General features: G+C 41.2%; 1 protein-coding gene across 1 annotated transcript in view; it reads right to left on the reverse strand.

Annotated features, from left to right (window-relative positions):
• The window catches only part of LOC149473684 (prostaglandin reductase 1-like), a 72,807-nt gene that overhangs the window by 28,934 nt on the left and 27,271 nt on the right, over positions 1-16,602 (reverse strand). Inside the window, exons 4-6 of the mRNA XM_089674750.1 lie at positions 16,025-16,084; positions 9,110-9,277; positions 186-303 (exon numbers count right to left, since the gene is read on the reverse strand). Of these exons, the coding sequence (XP_089530876.1) occupies positions 186-303; positions 9,110-9,277; positions 16,025-16,084 (346 nt within the window). The remainder of the gene's footprint in view (positions 1-185; positions 304-9,109; positions 9,278-16,024; positions 16,085-16,602) is intronic.

Here is a 16,602-nt window from a genome sequence, read left to right on the forward strand (position 1 = left end):
TCTCAAAGAATGGAAGCCATGTGACCTGCCAGTCAGGCAAGTAGCATGTCCAAAGGAATGTGAGTATTAACAGAACATGGGTTTTTCCAAGACAAGCTCATATGAGCTTGTTTGGGAAATGCAAAAAAAAACAAAAAAAAAAAAAACAATTATAGCGAAATCACAAATTGAAAAAGGTAACTTACTTTTATCTTTGCAATCTGTCCCACTACAGAACCTACAGCACCAGCAGCACAATTAACAAGAACCACGTCTCCTTCCTTGGGACTGCAGATTTCCAGCAAGCCAAAGTATGCCGTCAGACTATTTAAATGAAAGCACACATTTATTCACAGTTGTAGGGACTTTTGTTTAATCACACCATGCAAAGTGCTATAATATACTCTTCTATTTCAATATTTTTATGAAAGAAGTTTTTGGAATACAAAAGGCTCAAGATACACCCCATGGAAAAAAAAGCATACAAAAAGCAGGTACAAATCAGCAGGGTGTATTAGCAAAGTAACGAAATATCCAATGGCACCAAGGGGGAATGGCATAAAGCAGAACCAATTAATATCAGCAGCGTTCCATCATCTTACCGAAACAAAACAAAGAGGAAAAACCCCTACCGAGAAGTATCAGCTCAGGGAAAATGGGAGAGAAACATAAACTAATGAAAAGAAGAAAGTATAGGAAAGTAGAAAGAAATAAGGAAGGGAGAAAAGATTGAGGGAGAAAGAAAGTAAAAATGGAAGAATCACGGATCCAGAGCCAGCACAGGCAAAGACTACAAGAGGCCATAACTAGTAAGAGGCAAGGAATAATATATCCAAGGTTTCCAAACTTTAAGGAATCTTGGATGAGAAACCTGAAAAATGCTAGACATCTGTTCATTGATCATCATAGAATTCAGCCGGGTCTTCACACCCTGGAAGGCAACCAAAGGGGCTCTCCAGGCTTGAGCTATAGCACGTTTTGCTGAAATTAATATTTAATATACCTCTTAACCATAGTAGTCAATTCAAATTTGCTAAATGATTTAGAACACTGACACTAGTATGAGACACATTGTTATGTCTGCATTTGTCTGAGACAAGCAAATCAGTAAATAGATTCCATAGCTTGTTTACAAAAAGGAACCCTATAAATATATAAAGACTATAAAAATATAATTAAGTACTCTGCACTCAATGACAATCTATGTGTAGCACCCTCCTACATAGGCTTGGGGATTCAATTAATGAGCAGGAATACTAGCCAGGGCCTTGCCAATTCCTGGGGAGTTATGCTCTGAAAGTGGATGGGGAAGCTGATAAATAGTCTGAAGCCCCAGAGAGATTGTCTCTTTAGTATGGAGAGTTCCGAGCCACAGGGAACTAATACCCCGAGGGAAGCCTTGCATTGTGCTGCTGTTCTCTGAGGTCTCGGGGAAGGAGACATGGAAGGGACTTGGAACTGGCTGCAGAACCTCACCAAAAGGATCCGGTCTTGAGAAGAATTTTTCTCTCACTGGGAGCTATCCAGAGGATGCTGGAAGGTGGCAACTGTACTGGGGATGTAACCTGAGTAATGACCAAGAACTGATTCCTGGTGACTGACTTTTGGAATACAAATGCCAGAGGTTGCTCAGACTGAGACTGCTCTCATAGGTTCTCAGATACTGACCATTCGCAAGGTTCACAGTCCCGAACACTGCTAGGGTCAGGGGAAGAGTGTCCTCTGTACTGTGCAGTGTTCCTGAAGTTGCACATGGTTTCTACAGCAGTTTAATTCTACAAGGTAACTAGATATCAAAGAGATTGCCTCATGGTCCCCAGTTGTGAGAGTTTAGACTGTGCTCTCATTGATGTTGCTAGCCATTTTATAGTATCCCATGCCCTAATCCCTCTCTTGTTACATGTTTTGCAAGCAATAAATCACAAAAAGACAAACCCCTAGACTGTATATTGGAGCCAAAATGAATGTGCTGTTGCTTGGGTAACTGAAGGCCTCTGTACTGTTTGGGGAAAACTAGTTAAATTCAACAGCCCTTTCAGGGGTAGTGGTATATATGGTCCGTGTCTCAAAGAATTAAAGGTAAGTAAGCGCGTTTGGCCTTGCTTCTCCTGTGGGTAACAGGAGTGCACTTAGTCCTGCACTCCTGTGACCAATTTTCAGCCAACAGTGGGACTTCTGTCTGCTGACATAACAGAGTCTGTCCAGAATCTGAAGAGGTCCCAACGTTAATTTCGGGATCCAACCAAATGCCTAAACTGGCAGCTGGTTCAACCTCTTAGTGAACCACTGACAACAGGAGCCAATTGCTCCTGTTCCATGCACAGCCCGGCGCTCCAGTGGGAGGGGGGGGGGCACAGTAGAAAGATAGTGACTGACAGTCACCCACTTTCTGCTCAGTGAAGACTGAGAACTGAGTGATAAGTGGTCTTTGATCACTCAGTTCTTGGTCTTAGAAGTGGAAGCCTGAGAATCAGCCGTTCCTTCAGAGCTCTGTGCCGTGGCCGTAACTCCTGGACGCATCTACAGGAGTGACCTCATCGCAGCTCGGCCATTCAAGTGGCTGCAGCCCACGAACCTGGAAGGAGAACTGGCTGAAGATGGAAGCCTCTGCAGTGGTGACAGTGCCCGGCTGGAGGGTTTTGTTCTCAGGTAAGTCTTTCCTAATGTGCTGGTATAATGTGCAGACTAGCACATTATGCCTTTACCTTTCAGGGTTTTTTGTTTACCTTTATACTACTTTAAAGACAGTAGTTAGCATTGGCAGCCTGTGTATATGTCAGGGAAAAATAACTGAGCTCCTAACTTCCTGTTTGCACTGACACAATGGGGTTCATTTACTAAAGCAAAAATTAAATGTGCACTTTGCAAGTGAAGTTGCTCCAAAGCTTACTAAATGGGAGGGAGCTCTGTTGACTTCTATAATCCAATTATTACAAGAAAACATGTTTTTTCCTTGCATGTGATTGAGTATTCTTTGTCAAAGGAAGCTTTATATCATTTACTAAGCTCTGAGCAACTGCACTTGCAAGGTGCACAGTTTATTTGCCTTTAGTAAATTCACCCCAGTGTCTCTGTTGCACTGAAATTCCAACAGTTTTGTCATTCCTGGCTGCAGGACTATAAGACTCCAACAATCCCAACATCTCTCTATCCCACTTTACATACATAAATTAATATATTTCCAAGAACACCAATGTGGTTGCCTTGATGCCAAAACGCCCACCTATAGACTGAGTGCAAGGAAAGGGATCTTGGAAGATGTAGATCTAGAGGAGTGCCCACCTTAATAAGAACTGAGCCTTGTGTCGATGTCGCAGGTAACACACATGTAGCAAGGTAAAACAAAATATGCTGGGGTACTCCTTGAGAGGGAGAAGGTTTGAAAGTGTATATTTGGGAAATGCCTGGATATATACACTAAGGCTAGGTTCACATCTGTGTGGGTGGTGCCGCTGCGGATCCCCATGAAAATCCGTGCAGCCACATCACCCACAGAAAGAAATGCGGGCCCACGGGCGGGTGCCATTAGTTCTAACGGCACGCCGCCCGCACTGGAAAACGCAACCGTACTGGGAACCAAGTGCAGGGACTTCCTCCCTGTCTGTCATTGGGCACGGGAGTCCATTCAAATGAATGAGCTCTAGTACCCGCGCAAAACACAGCCCGCACGGCCACATATATGTGAACTGGGGCTAAAGGATTTTATTTTAAAAAAGTCAAGTATTTTTTTTGTCCTGCCTTTCATTGTCAAAGCATTTTGTTCTTACATTTTAGCCCTGAATATTACTTGATACCCACAACATTATATATTTTCTGAAATCAGAGGCCATGTAAAATATACATATAATTGAAGATTTTGACACAATGTTTGTGCAACTGTTCATCAAACCTATATTTTACAAAATACACACTCACACAAATACATTACGATTCCCACTTTTACGTAAAGTTTGAAAAAAAATTTGTGTTGAATAAATGGACATGTCAACCCTTAAAACTGCACTCCCAGCGCCCATAGAAGCTGGCCAGATCACATATCTACTGTACCTGTAAATACCAAAAAAAGCTTCTTGTAATCTTTTGACAACCATAAAGTGTGGTACATGTCATTAGCAGTCAAAGGAATACGATATACATGTAAAAGAAATCAACTTACTTTAAAATAATCGTCACTATTTTTCTATACATAATTTTAATAATGCATATACATGGGGCAGTTCGAGGCTTTAATTACATGGTGAGGTTCTGCTTCCTGTTTTGCAGTACTAAACAATGCCCTTCTCACAATTCTAGTCCATAAGTCAACCAACTGACTGAAAATAATACACTCTTTGTTTGGCTGATGTCTTATTTCAACTGCTATATAGGCATTTGGGGGTGCCATTAAGAATACATAGCAGACCGTAAGGGCTGGGCGTTTGAGTGTGGTTCAGGAAATGCGCACAGAATGCCCCTTTTCCGTTCTGGTGTGAACAAGCCCTAAAAGTAAATACTGCAATAATTTAAAATATGTGCTCTTTTAAAATAAATAAAACTTTCCCCATGATACGAACTTGATCCAATGAAATCCAGAGAACAGAACAAAGACAGTACTAAAATGGATGCAAGCTAATTTATCATAGCAGAAAAATGCACAAACATGACAATAATGCCATCTGCTGCCATAGAACAGAAATCATGGCACAGGCAATTTTAATATTTCTTAAGTGTATTAAATGAGAAGATGCTCTGTTCTGTACAATTCATAATTTTCTTTACACCAGAAACTAGAGCTAGTGCTGTACTTTGTGGCTTTCATACTGAGAAGCCCAGGGGAGTTTTATGAATACAGTGGGCCTGTGTGCAAGATCATAAGTTGGGCCCCGTTGCTTGATAAAAAATTAAATAAAATGTGCTGTGCTTAGTGCACCATGGTGAAGAGAAGGCATGGTTTTCATTGTACTAGGAGCATTGCTAGGATTGTAAAGACCTGGGGCACCTTTGGCAAACCAAGTAGAAGAGTATTGCAGCACATGTAGCGCACCATAACGAAAAGTGGATGTGGTGAAATTGCGTTAATGGTAGGAGGGGACTACGGGGCGTGGTTATGTAAAACAAAGTCAATGCATCCCCCAGTACAATCCTCCCTGGTCACTGTCTTCTAGTATAATCCTCCCCCCCCCCATGTCAATCTGTCCCCCAGTATAATCCCCCCAGGTCAGTTTGCCCCCCAGTACAATCCTCCCCCCAGATCAGTCTATCCCCCAGTATAATCCTTCCCTCTTCCTGCCAGGTCAGACTATCCCTCATTGGAATCGTCCAGACAGTCTGTCCCCAGTACAATCCTCCAACCTGTATGCCCCCCCCAGTACATCCCCTCCCGGGAAAGACTGACCCCCCCCCCCCCCAGTACAATCCCTGTAGTAGCTTTTTAGAACCCGCAATAGTTGCACAAATGTTTACCAAATCACCGGTTTCACTAAAAGGACACCAACATTATTATTAGAACACATAAAAACATAACTAACAAAATTTCTGTTAAATTTCTACTAAGGCCTTGTTCACATGGGGTACATGTGTATAGGGCTGTGTTTATGCTCATGGGGATATACAAGTGTTTCATGCATCTCTTTGCAGGCAGTCCCATTCATGTCAATTGGGATGCAGTGGCTGCATGGATACAGTCACTGCTCCCGATCTAACATCCGTGTAGGTGCGGGTGCACTGCACCAAACGCAGACTGTGTGAGTTTATGGACATGCACCAGCATTCACACGGATGTCAACCTGAAAGCAGCGACTGTGTCTGCAGAAGCTGCTTCCCAATTGACATAAATCCCCCTAAGACTCCTCTACAGCACCCCAAGCTAGTGGGAAGGGAAAAGAGGAGAAGCCAGCAGCTGCAGGGAAACCACATGGCATCAGTGCTGTTGGGGGTGGGAGAGACACTTATGTGCCCCTCTCTGTCCTTGGCCATTCAGAGAATGCCTGGTCTTTTGTTAATGGTTCAGAGAATGCCTGGTCTTTTGTTAATGGTTCACAGAATACAAGGTGTTTTGTGAATAGTCAAGGGGAGAGGGGGACAGGATAGAAGATCCTAAGGTTTTCATGTACTGTATGTGAGCCCCAACTTTCATAGCTGCAGCCAGCTGAAAGTATAATGCTATCTGTACTATCTGGCATAAAGAATATTATGAATTGTACAATATAAAGTAGCAATCTGCTCATTTAGTACACATGACTAGAGGTCATTTCTTTTTTGCCACTTAAAGTGTTATTATTCCCAAAACCAAAAATGTAATATATTGCAGCCTATCAATCATTAGATGTGTCGGTTGCATTTGTTCTTTTTAGGCTGTTTTCACCTGGTGATCTGGCCAGTAACACACCTCCTGTATTAGAATGCCCCCACTCTGGATGAAGGAGCACAGGGGGCATATTTGGACTGCAGCATTGTCAGAAGGACTAGCAGATTTAGATACACTGAACAAATTGAAGCCAAACTCCAGCTAATATGTTATAAGCAGTAACAGCAACCCCTTTTGGTATAAAGATTTTACATACATAAAAGCTGACCAAACTTCATCATCCAACACTGAAATTTACAACCTATAGTGAGCTTGTCCTACAAGTATGTCCAAAACATCCATAAAATTTCTTTAGAGTTTACATAGTTGAGCAGCAGAGCCACCAACACGTGTTAATGCACAACAGTGTGAACCCAGTTTAAAGGTTTAAATTGTTGTGACAACTTATTAAATGAGACAGATAAGAAAGCAAGGGGATAGTGCAAAGTACAACAACAGATTATAGATTATATTTTACTTAACCAAAGTCAAGTCATTGGGTAAATTCTGGCTGATGACTTCATTTTTTCACATGGCTACTTACTCAAGTCCTTGTACATACAATCTTCAGAGTATTAAAAGATAAGTGTGTATAGCAAGCAATTACAAAGTATTTGCAAAATTGTTTAAACAAGTTCGAACAGCTTTGCTGAGGTCTTTAACATCTTCTTCTTTCTGGAACTGAAGCTTGCTTTAAACATAAATCCTAATGGAAGTGCTAAACGTCACATTGGTAAAAGCCTGCTAGCAGCTTGTTTTAAACAGCAAGGAATGCTGGAGTTTACTGAAGCCTGCTAGCAGTTTATAGTGCAACAGTCAGCTCCTCTACCTCTGGACTTGATAAGTGCCTTAACAAAGATACTTGAATCTGTCTTAAAGCTTTGCAAATGCTTTGTAGAAACTTGCTGTACACACTGTTTTATACAAGCTAAAGATCATGTGTACAAGCAGCAGCGGAACAGGGTCAACCAGTGCCCAGAGCAAAGATGTCAAATTGCACCCCCCCAGACGCAAGAAACCCCCCCCCCAGCATTGGTGTCAGTGAAAAACAATAATAACCCCCAGCACAGATGTCAGTGGATGCATGAATAACCCCCAGCATAAGTGTCAGCAGATGCAATAATCCCCAGGACTTGTGTTACTGCATGCAATAGAAACCCCTTCATTGGTGTCAGTGCACGCCATAAAACCCCCCAGCATTTATGTCACTGGACAGTAATAACTCCCAGCACAATGTCAGTGGATGCAATAAATAACTCCCAGCAGCAGGTGCAATAATCCCCAGCACTTGTGTAACTGCATGCAATAGAAACCCCAGCATTGGTGTCAGTGCACGCAGTAATAACCCCCAGCATTTATGTCACTGGACAGTAATAACTCCCAGCATAATGTCAGTGGATGCAATAAATAACTCCCAGCATAAATGTCAGTGGACGCAATAAATAACTCCCAGCACAAGTGTCATTGCACACAATAGTAACTCCCAGCACATCTGTCAGTGCATGCAGTAATAACTCCCAGCATTGATGTCACTGGACTCATTAATAACTCCCAGCATTGGTGTCAGTAGATGCAATAAAAAACCCTAGCATTGGTGTCCGTGGATGCAATAATAATCCCCAGCAGTGGTGTTAGTATTACTAACCACTCTCCCCCTACATTGGTGGTAAAAGGCATTGAAATTTAACTCCTACCATGACCACCAATGAGGGGGATGGGGTCAACTTCTGTACCCATGACCACAAATACAGAAGGGGTGGTGGGTTACAATGAGGACCAATGCAAGGTGTGTGTGGGGGGATGGGGGGTTAACTTTTGACTTTCACTGCCACTGCCCCCCCCCCACTCAATTGGTGGTCAGTGGCAGTGAAAGCTAAAAGCTAACCCCCCTCCCCAACCCCCAAATGCATTGATGGTAATGGCAATGTTATTTCCTTACTCAATTTCAGCCTGCTCCAGTCTTATTCCCCTACTTCCTATGCTCTGGTGGTGGACAGGGAGCAGCAACTAATCCATGACATGAAATACTGCCAGCCGAGCCTACCTCAGCACACATTTGCTTTTTCTCTGCTCAAACTACCCTGTTCCAGGCACGCAGATGGGATCTTTAAGACCGGTCGCATCTCCAGGCCTCCCACACAGCAAGCAGCAATAGCTGGAAAACAGGAGACTCCACCTCCAGGTTGTTCCTGCAGTACTGTGCCAGAATGAACCTTCTGAATTTAGTGGGGTGGGGGATATTCCAAAGAGGAGGGAGTAGAATCCTGACCTGGCCAGTTTCTGATGGATCAGGAACACTGTATAGTGGTGACTTTCTGATGGCTCCCTATGAAGACAGTGGGGGGACAAAGCTATTAGAATAGTCAGAAATTCTTCCCCAATTACTATGGTTTCCCACAGGATAAGTCAGTGTCAGGACTCACCTTTCCTCAATTGTCCTATGCATATAACCAGAAAAGAAGCAGAAGCTGGCTAAAAATACGTTATGACAAGATAGGACTGGACATGGACATCCCACTATAACATCTCTGGCCATTTCTTTCCCATCCATTTCATCAACATTCACATCCTTCTCAACCCTAGGTTTATGCTGAAACAGCAGAATATTGGACTCATTATGAGTTTGGTGCACCAGAAGACCTCTTTACCTCTCAATATGGAATTTTCTTTCATTTTGGACAACACTCCAAAAGCAATGTTAGTCTCCAATATGATCTGCAATCAGGCCAAGTGGTTGTGGTTTCCATGCTGAAAATTAAACAACAAATAAAAAAGTACTTTGGAGATTTTGTCTGTACAACTCACCCAGGCATGCCTGCAGCTCCAAGTGCTAGTGATTTAGGTAGAGATTCAGGCCAGGTGGAGGGTAATGCATGTAGTCCTTTGCCATCAGAAATGAAGTGCGTGGTCCATCCAGCATTTGAAACACAATATCCTCCCACTGGGAACTCAGGATTTTTACTCTCTGTTACCCTACAGACCACAAAACAATAGAGATGCATACTAAATGGAGGCACAACAAAATTAATAATAGTCAACCTTTGTTTTGTCATTCCAGGGGAAAGAAACAGGTTTGCTTTATTCCCCCCACCCACTCAACACCATGATGTTTTCTGTTACTAGTAATAAAAGAAAATATCCATTGTATGTGCCTCCTAGTGGAGTAAAAGCTCTGATGCAGTGTACAGCCTAATTTATTAGATATTTAGGTTTTCCTTCCATTTAGTTTTATTTTCTCTGACCTTTTGGTCAAGTGTCAGGAGGTCTAAAGCCACCTGAAGCATGCTTGTATGTCAACTGAAGGTGAGACACAGTATGGGCTGGTTCAGACTACAATTACTTCACTCTAGATGCATTTCTGTATGTATGTTTACACGTTTGATGCTTTTTTTTTGTTAACGCCCTTCTGGAAAATTTACGCTGCGCTGAGTTACTTTACTTGACAATTGTGTACATAAATTAAATTTATGTAATTTTTTTTCAACAAATAGAGCTTTCATTTGGTGATATTTGAGCACCTGATTTTTTTGTGCTTTAAGCAAAAACAAAAAAAACACAATATTTTGGACTTTTTACCATAATACATATACAATAAAAACATTTTAAAAAAACTTTCTTCATGAATTTAGTCCTAAATTAATTCTGCTATATGTCTTTGGTAAAAAAAAATCCCAGTGAGTATATATTAAATTGGTTTACATGAAAGTTATAGCGTCTACAATTGGGGGTATATATACTGGAATTTATTTATTTATACCAGTAATGGTGGCGATCAGCGACTTATAGCGGAACTGAAGCGGGCATTCTGACACTAACTGGCACTAGCAGTCTATAATGGTGACTTCCTGATGGTTCCCCATGAAGACAGTGTGGGAAAGGGGACAGCCATCAGAATAGTCAGAAATTCTTTCCCAGTTAACCACTTCAATACCGGGCACTTTTACCCCTTTCCTGCCCAGGCCAATTTTCAGGTTTCAGCGCTCTCACATTTTGAATGACAATTGCGCGGTCCTACAACACTGTACCCAAACTAAAATTTTATCATTTTTTTCACACAACTAGAGCTTTCTTTTGGTGGTCTTTATTCACCACAAAGGTTTTTATTTTTTGCTAAATTAACAAAAAAAGACTGAAAATTTTGAAAACCCCCCCCCCCCAAAAAAACAAAAAAAAAAACACATTTCATTGTTTGTTATAACAGTTTGCAAATAAATAATTGTTCTTCATAAATTTAGGCCAAGATGTCTTCTGCTACATTTCTTTGGTGAAAAAAATAACCCAAATCAGTGTTTATTATTTAGTCTGTAGGAAAGTTATAGAGTTCACAAACTATGGTATATATCTGAAAATTGCTCAATCCTTAAGTACTGACAGCCAATCTAATTTCTTGATGCCCAAAAATGTCAGAACAGTACAGATATCCCCCAAATGACCCCTTTTTGCAAAGTAGACAGTCCAATGTACAGTTGCAAGAAAAAGTATGTGAACCCCTTGGGATTACGTGGAGTTTTGCATGAATTGGGCATAAAATGTGCTCTGAACGTCATCTAAGTCACAACAATAGAAGAACACAGTCTGCTGAACATAATACTACACAAACATTAGATGTTGCCATGGTTTAATTGCACATAACATGTAAACATTCACAGTGCAGGGAGGAAAAAGTATGTGAGGCCCTAGCTTAATGACTTCTCCCAGAGCTAATTAGAGCCAGGAGTGAGCCAACCTTGACTCCAATCAGTGTGATGATATTGGATGTGTTGCTGACAGCTGTCCTGCCCTTAAAAAACACACACCTGTTTTGGGTTTACTGGTTTCAAGAAGCATTGTCTGATGTGAACCATGCCTCGCAGAAATGAGCTCTCAGAAATGAGCTCTCAGAAGACCTACGATCAAGAATTGTTGACTTGCATGAAGCTGGAAAGGGTTACAAAAGTATCTCCAAAAGCCTTGATGTTCATGTGTCCATGGTAAGACAGTCTGTCTACAAATGGAGAAAGTTTAGCACTGTTGCTACTCTCCCTAGGCGTGGTCGTCCTGTAAAAATGACTGCAAGAGCACAGCGCAGAATGCTGCATGAGGTAAAGAAGAATCCCAGAGTGTCAGCTAAAGACCTACAGAAATCTCTGGCACGTGCTAACATTTTTGTTGACACATCTACAATAAGGAAAACATTAAACAAGAATGGAGTAAATGGGAGGACACCACGGAGGAAGCCATTGCTGTCCAAAAAGAATATTGCAGCACGTTTGAAGTTTGCAAAAGAGCACCTGGATGTTCCACAGCACTACTGGCAAAATATACTGTGGACAGATGAAACCAAGATTGAGTTGTTTGGGAAGAACACACAACACTATGTGTGGAGAAAAAAAGGCACAGCACACCAACATCAAAACCTCATCCCCACTGTAAAACATGGCGGAGGGAACATCATGGTTTGGGGCTGCTTTGCTGCCTTGGGGCTGCTTTGCTGCCTGGACGTATTGTTTTCATTGATGGGAAAACGTACGACCATCTGTCCGCCAACTGAAGCACTGCAGAGGATGGGTGATGCAACAGGACAATGACCCAAAGCATACAAATAATTCAACAAAACAATGGCTGCAACAGCCCAGTCAGAGTCCTGACCTCAACCCGATTTAAATGCTGGGGCATGACCTTAAGAGAGCGATTCACACCAGACATCCCACGAATATTGCTACACTGAAACAGTTTTGTGAAGAGGAGTGATCCAAAATTACTCCAGATCGTTGTGCAGGTCTGATCTGCAACTACAGGAAACGTTTGGTTGAGGTTATTGCTGCCAAAGGAGGGTCAACCAGTTATTAAGTCCAAAGGTTCACATACTTTTTCCTCCCTGCACTGTGAATGTTTACATGTTATGTGCAATTAAACCATGGCAACATCTAATGTTTGTGTAGTATTATGTTCAGCAGACTGTGTTCTTCTATTGTTGTGACTTAGATGACGTTCAGAGCACGTTTTATGCCCAATTCATGCAAAACTCCACATAATCCCAAGGGGTTCACATACTTTTTCTTGCAACTGTATTTCATAAGAGGCATGGTGAGTTTTTTGAAGTTGTAATTTTTTTGAAAATGAAGAAATGAAAAATTATTTTCCCAATTTTTTTTTACATACTGTCACCAGTGCGGTACAGCGTCATCATATAACTGGTGTGCCGGTGTTCAGGGACACTGACTGGTGCTGATACGAAAAAAAAAGTTAATTTTATTTAAATTTTGTATTACTTTTTTTTCTCTTTTAAGATTTTTGTTTTCATATTATACTATGACCAAAGTAGTAGAATGTTATCATAGCAACATTGTACTACTTTGGGGAAGTGATCAGGATTTTTTTTTTCTTACACAATTGATTGCTTATAAAGAATTTATTTGCTATAAGCAAGCATTTAACTGAATAAAATGGATTCATTCAGTGCTTTTGTTGTGATTAGCTGTGATTGGCCATGGCCAATCACATGACACAGATGGGCTGTGACTGGCCCAGCCTGTACATGTGATCACTGTGACCATTCACAGCTAGACACACTTGTATACAATGGATGGCATGAAAGGAAGCCATCCATTGTATACAACTGTCATGCGACCTACTGTGATGGGTCACATGGTACTGGAAACGGGGCCAGTACACAGATCTGTCATCGGCCGTGTCCGAGGTACACAGCTGGTGACAGATCTCGCCACAGCAAGGCCCTGCGGGCACACACAATGCGTGATCCGGGAAGGACATCATATGACATCTTGCCGGAGGGACGAGAGGTTCACCCGGCAGTCATATTACTATAAGTTGGGTGGGAAGTGGTTAATATGGTTTCTCACATGAAAAAAAAAAATCCCAATAAGTGTATATTAATTGGTTTACATGAAAGTTATAGCACCTACAAATGGCGGTATATATACACACTGGAATTTTGTTATTTGTTTTTTTTATATTAGTAATGGTGGCAATCAGCAACTTATAGCTGAACTGTGGCGGGCATTCTGACACTTAGTGGGAACTAACTGCCACTGACATGTGTGGGCGGTATTCTCCCTACCCGGAAATGCTAAATCACGGTGTGTGTATATATATATATATATATATATATATATATATATATATACATATATATATATATATATATATATATACATATATATATATATATATACATATATACACACACACACACATACATATACACACACACATATGTGATTTTGCACAGTGTGCCCGCCCTGTAGCAGTACATCTGTTATGAAGCAGTCAGCAAGTGGTTAATATGTTTTTGATGTACTCCGGTGCATTTTACCCCCCTCTTGTTTCTCTTTATCTCAATTCAGGACTTGTGTATTTCAGTGTGTTTCTTGTGCGTCTACATGCATTTTCAATGAGTTTTGCACAGATGTTTTGCATATGAAAAAAAATGTAGCATGGAAAACACTGAAAGCATTTTTGATGCAGAATACAAATACACTGGACTGCATCTGGTGTCAGTCAGGCCTAGGACCTGATTCAGACCTGTGCAGTTTGTGTTTGATACATTTCTGCAGTGCGTTTTGTGATGACATTTGCATTTTTGCACATGCGTTTTATGATGCTTTTTGCGTTTATGTTTTTTTTTGGCCAATTTGTTATAGGACACATTAAAAACCATAAAAAAATGCACTATATGCATTTCCTGTAGTATCTACATTGAAGACTATTGAACCAAAATCTCACCATTTTGCATTAAAAAACATCCTTGACCCTTTCCAAAATCGCAGCGGCTGAAATACACATAGATGTGAACGTGTCCCAAAGGAAACCATGTTAGATGAACTGTAGTGCATTTCTGCAAAAAGCACTAAAAAAAAAAAAACGCATGGGTGTGAACCAGACCTAATTAATGCAGGCCATAGATGGGTCGAAAATCGGCCGATTTTTCGGGCCGAAAATAAAATCAGCCGATTTTCGGATCGTTAGTGGGCTATTTGTTCGGCCGTTTTTCGGATTTTGGCCGTTTTTTTTTTTTTGGTAAAGTTGGAAAAAAATCGGCCGATCGGCCGATTTTCGCGGCAATAATGGGCTAATCGGCCGATTTTTTACCGATAAAAAATCTGCGCATGAGCAGTGACCTGCAAGAGGAAGACAAAAAGAAGAAAAAGAAGAAGAGGAAGAGGATGAAGAAGAGGATGAAGAAGAAGAAGAGGAAGAAGAAGAGGATGAGGAAGAAGAAGAAGATGAGGATGAGGATGAAGAAGAAGAAGAAGAAGAGGATGAGGAAGAAGAAGAAGAGGATGAGGAAGAAGAAGAAAAAGAGGATGAGGATGAAGAAGAAGAGGATGAGGATGAATAATAAGAAGAAGAGGATGAAGAAGAAGAAGAGGATGAGGATAAAGAAGAAGAGGATGAGGATGAAGAAGAAGAAGAGGATGAAGATGAAGAAGAAGAAGAAGAAGAAGAAGAGGATGAGAATGAAGAAGAAGAAGAGAATGAGGATGAAGAAGAAGAGGATGAGGACGAAGAAGAAGAAGAGGATGAGGATGAAGAAAAAGAAGAAGATGAGGATGAATAATAATAAGAGGATGAGGATGAAGACGAAGAAGAAGAGGATGAAGAAGAGGATGAGGATGATGAAGAGGATGAGGATGAAGAAGAAGAAGAAGAAGAAGAGGATGAGGATGAAGAAGAAGAAGAGGATGATGAAGAAGAAGAGGATGAGGATGAAGAAGAAGAAGAGGGTGAGGATGATGAAGAAGAAGAAGAAGGATGAGGATGAAGAAGAAGAAGAAGAGGATGAGGATGAAAAAGAAGAAGAAGAAGAAGAAGTAGGATGAAAATAAGAGGAATTCCAGTCCAGCAAAAAGTTTCTCTGCAGAGAGCTCCGCTATTTCTTTGACAGTTCTCTGACAGTTCCTTGACATTTACAGCGGTTGCAACATTGTATCTATTTGTTTCTGAATAAAAACATCTGTATCCTAAATGGAAACAAATAGATACAATGTTGCAACCGCTGTAAATGTCAAGGAACTGTCAGAGAACTGTCAAAGAAATAGCAGAGCTCTCTGCAGGGACACTTTTTGCCAGCTGTAGACGGGATGAAAATCGGCCGATTTTTTTTTACCATTGGTGGTAACGTCGGCCACTTGAACGACCGATTGTTCGTTTTTTTTAAAAGAAAAATCGGCCGATTTTCGACCCATCTATGGCCTGCATAAGGCTGTCCAGGCTAACAACCATCTTGACAGGTGATTCTGATAGCCCCTGCAATGCTAAGATAAGCTCTTTAACCTCTTGCTACCTTGCACCAGTGTCAGTTTAACAGGGTCTGTATGCCCAGGGGCAGAAAGAATCAAAGATCATGTGACCAATGTGATTGACTGTTAAAGTGGTCACATGAACGGGAGTCTGTCTTGCCAGGTACTGATAGTTAGTGGGTGTGGAACCCATCTTTGACAGCTTGGTCTCTGTGCTGGGAGCATGCAGTGAGCAGTGTATGAGTGTTACAGCCCACCTTTTTGATACTGCAAATATGTGTTACGTGAGCAGCAACAGTATAATATATTTTCATTGATCAGAGGTTAATAGGAATCTAGAAATGAACAGGGGCTATGCAAGGAAAAAACAGGCTTCAACCTCAAAATTCCAATATGTAATAGTACAAAAAGGGACCCACTTACTGTTCACACTTTAAAAAATAGAATCATATCCTTTTTCCTATGAGTGGAAATTTACCTGGCAACCTGGGATCCTATCATGACGTCCCCTTCCTTCATCATTTTTCTACTGTATGGCCTGTGAGATGCAAAACAAGACACATGACATAAAATCAAAGCACTCTTCACAAAATCTGGTATAAGCGTTATACCAAAATGAACATCGGTAAATGTACTTTCAATGCATTACATATCCTTCACCAGGGTTATGAAACAGGAGTAGGATCTTTCTGTAGGCACCTACAAGCAGTTACCTAACATAATTGGTAGCCTGAAAACTTTGGTTGTTTTATAGTGCAAAACAACAACCAGATCTGTTAAGTCATGCTCTGTCTTTCCCATCCTGCTCTTCTGGACTCCCAGTTGCCCACATAATGTGATGTATGACCTTAAAGGACCAAAAGAGAGGCGAGGGAGCAGAAAGCCACAATTAGTGTGTGGTGGTCCCTGATGCTTTTTGGGTTAGAATTGAGGGTATGTTTCCCTAACAAGACCACACACAACAATAAAACCTAACAGAGGTTCTAAGTCATCCCCATTCTAACAAAACTTGAATACATGTTTGGCTGAGGCTGGAATGTGCAAGCAACAGCACTT

The sequence above is a fragment of the Staurois parvus genome, unplaced genomic scaffold, assembly GCF_062004578.1.
Source record: "Staurois parvus isolate SC_StPar_1 unplaced genomic scaffold, SC_StPar_1.0 ptg000012l, whole genome shotgun sequence".
Lineage (NCBI taxonomy): Eukaryota > Metazoa > Chordata > Amphibia > Anura > Ranidae > Staurois > Staurois parvus.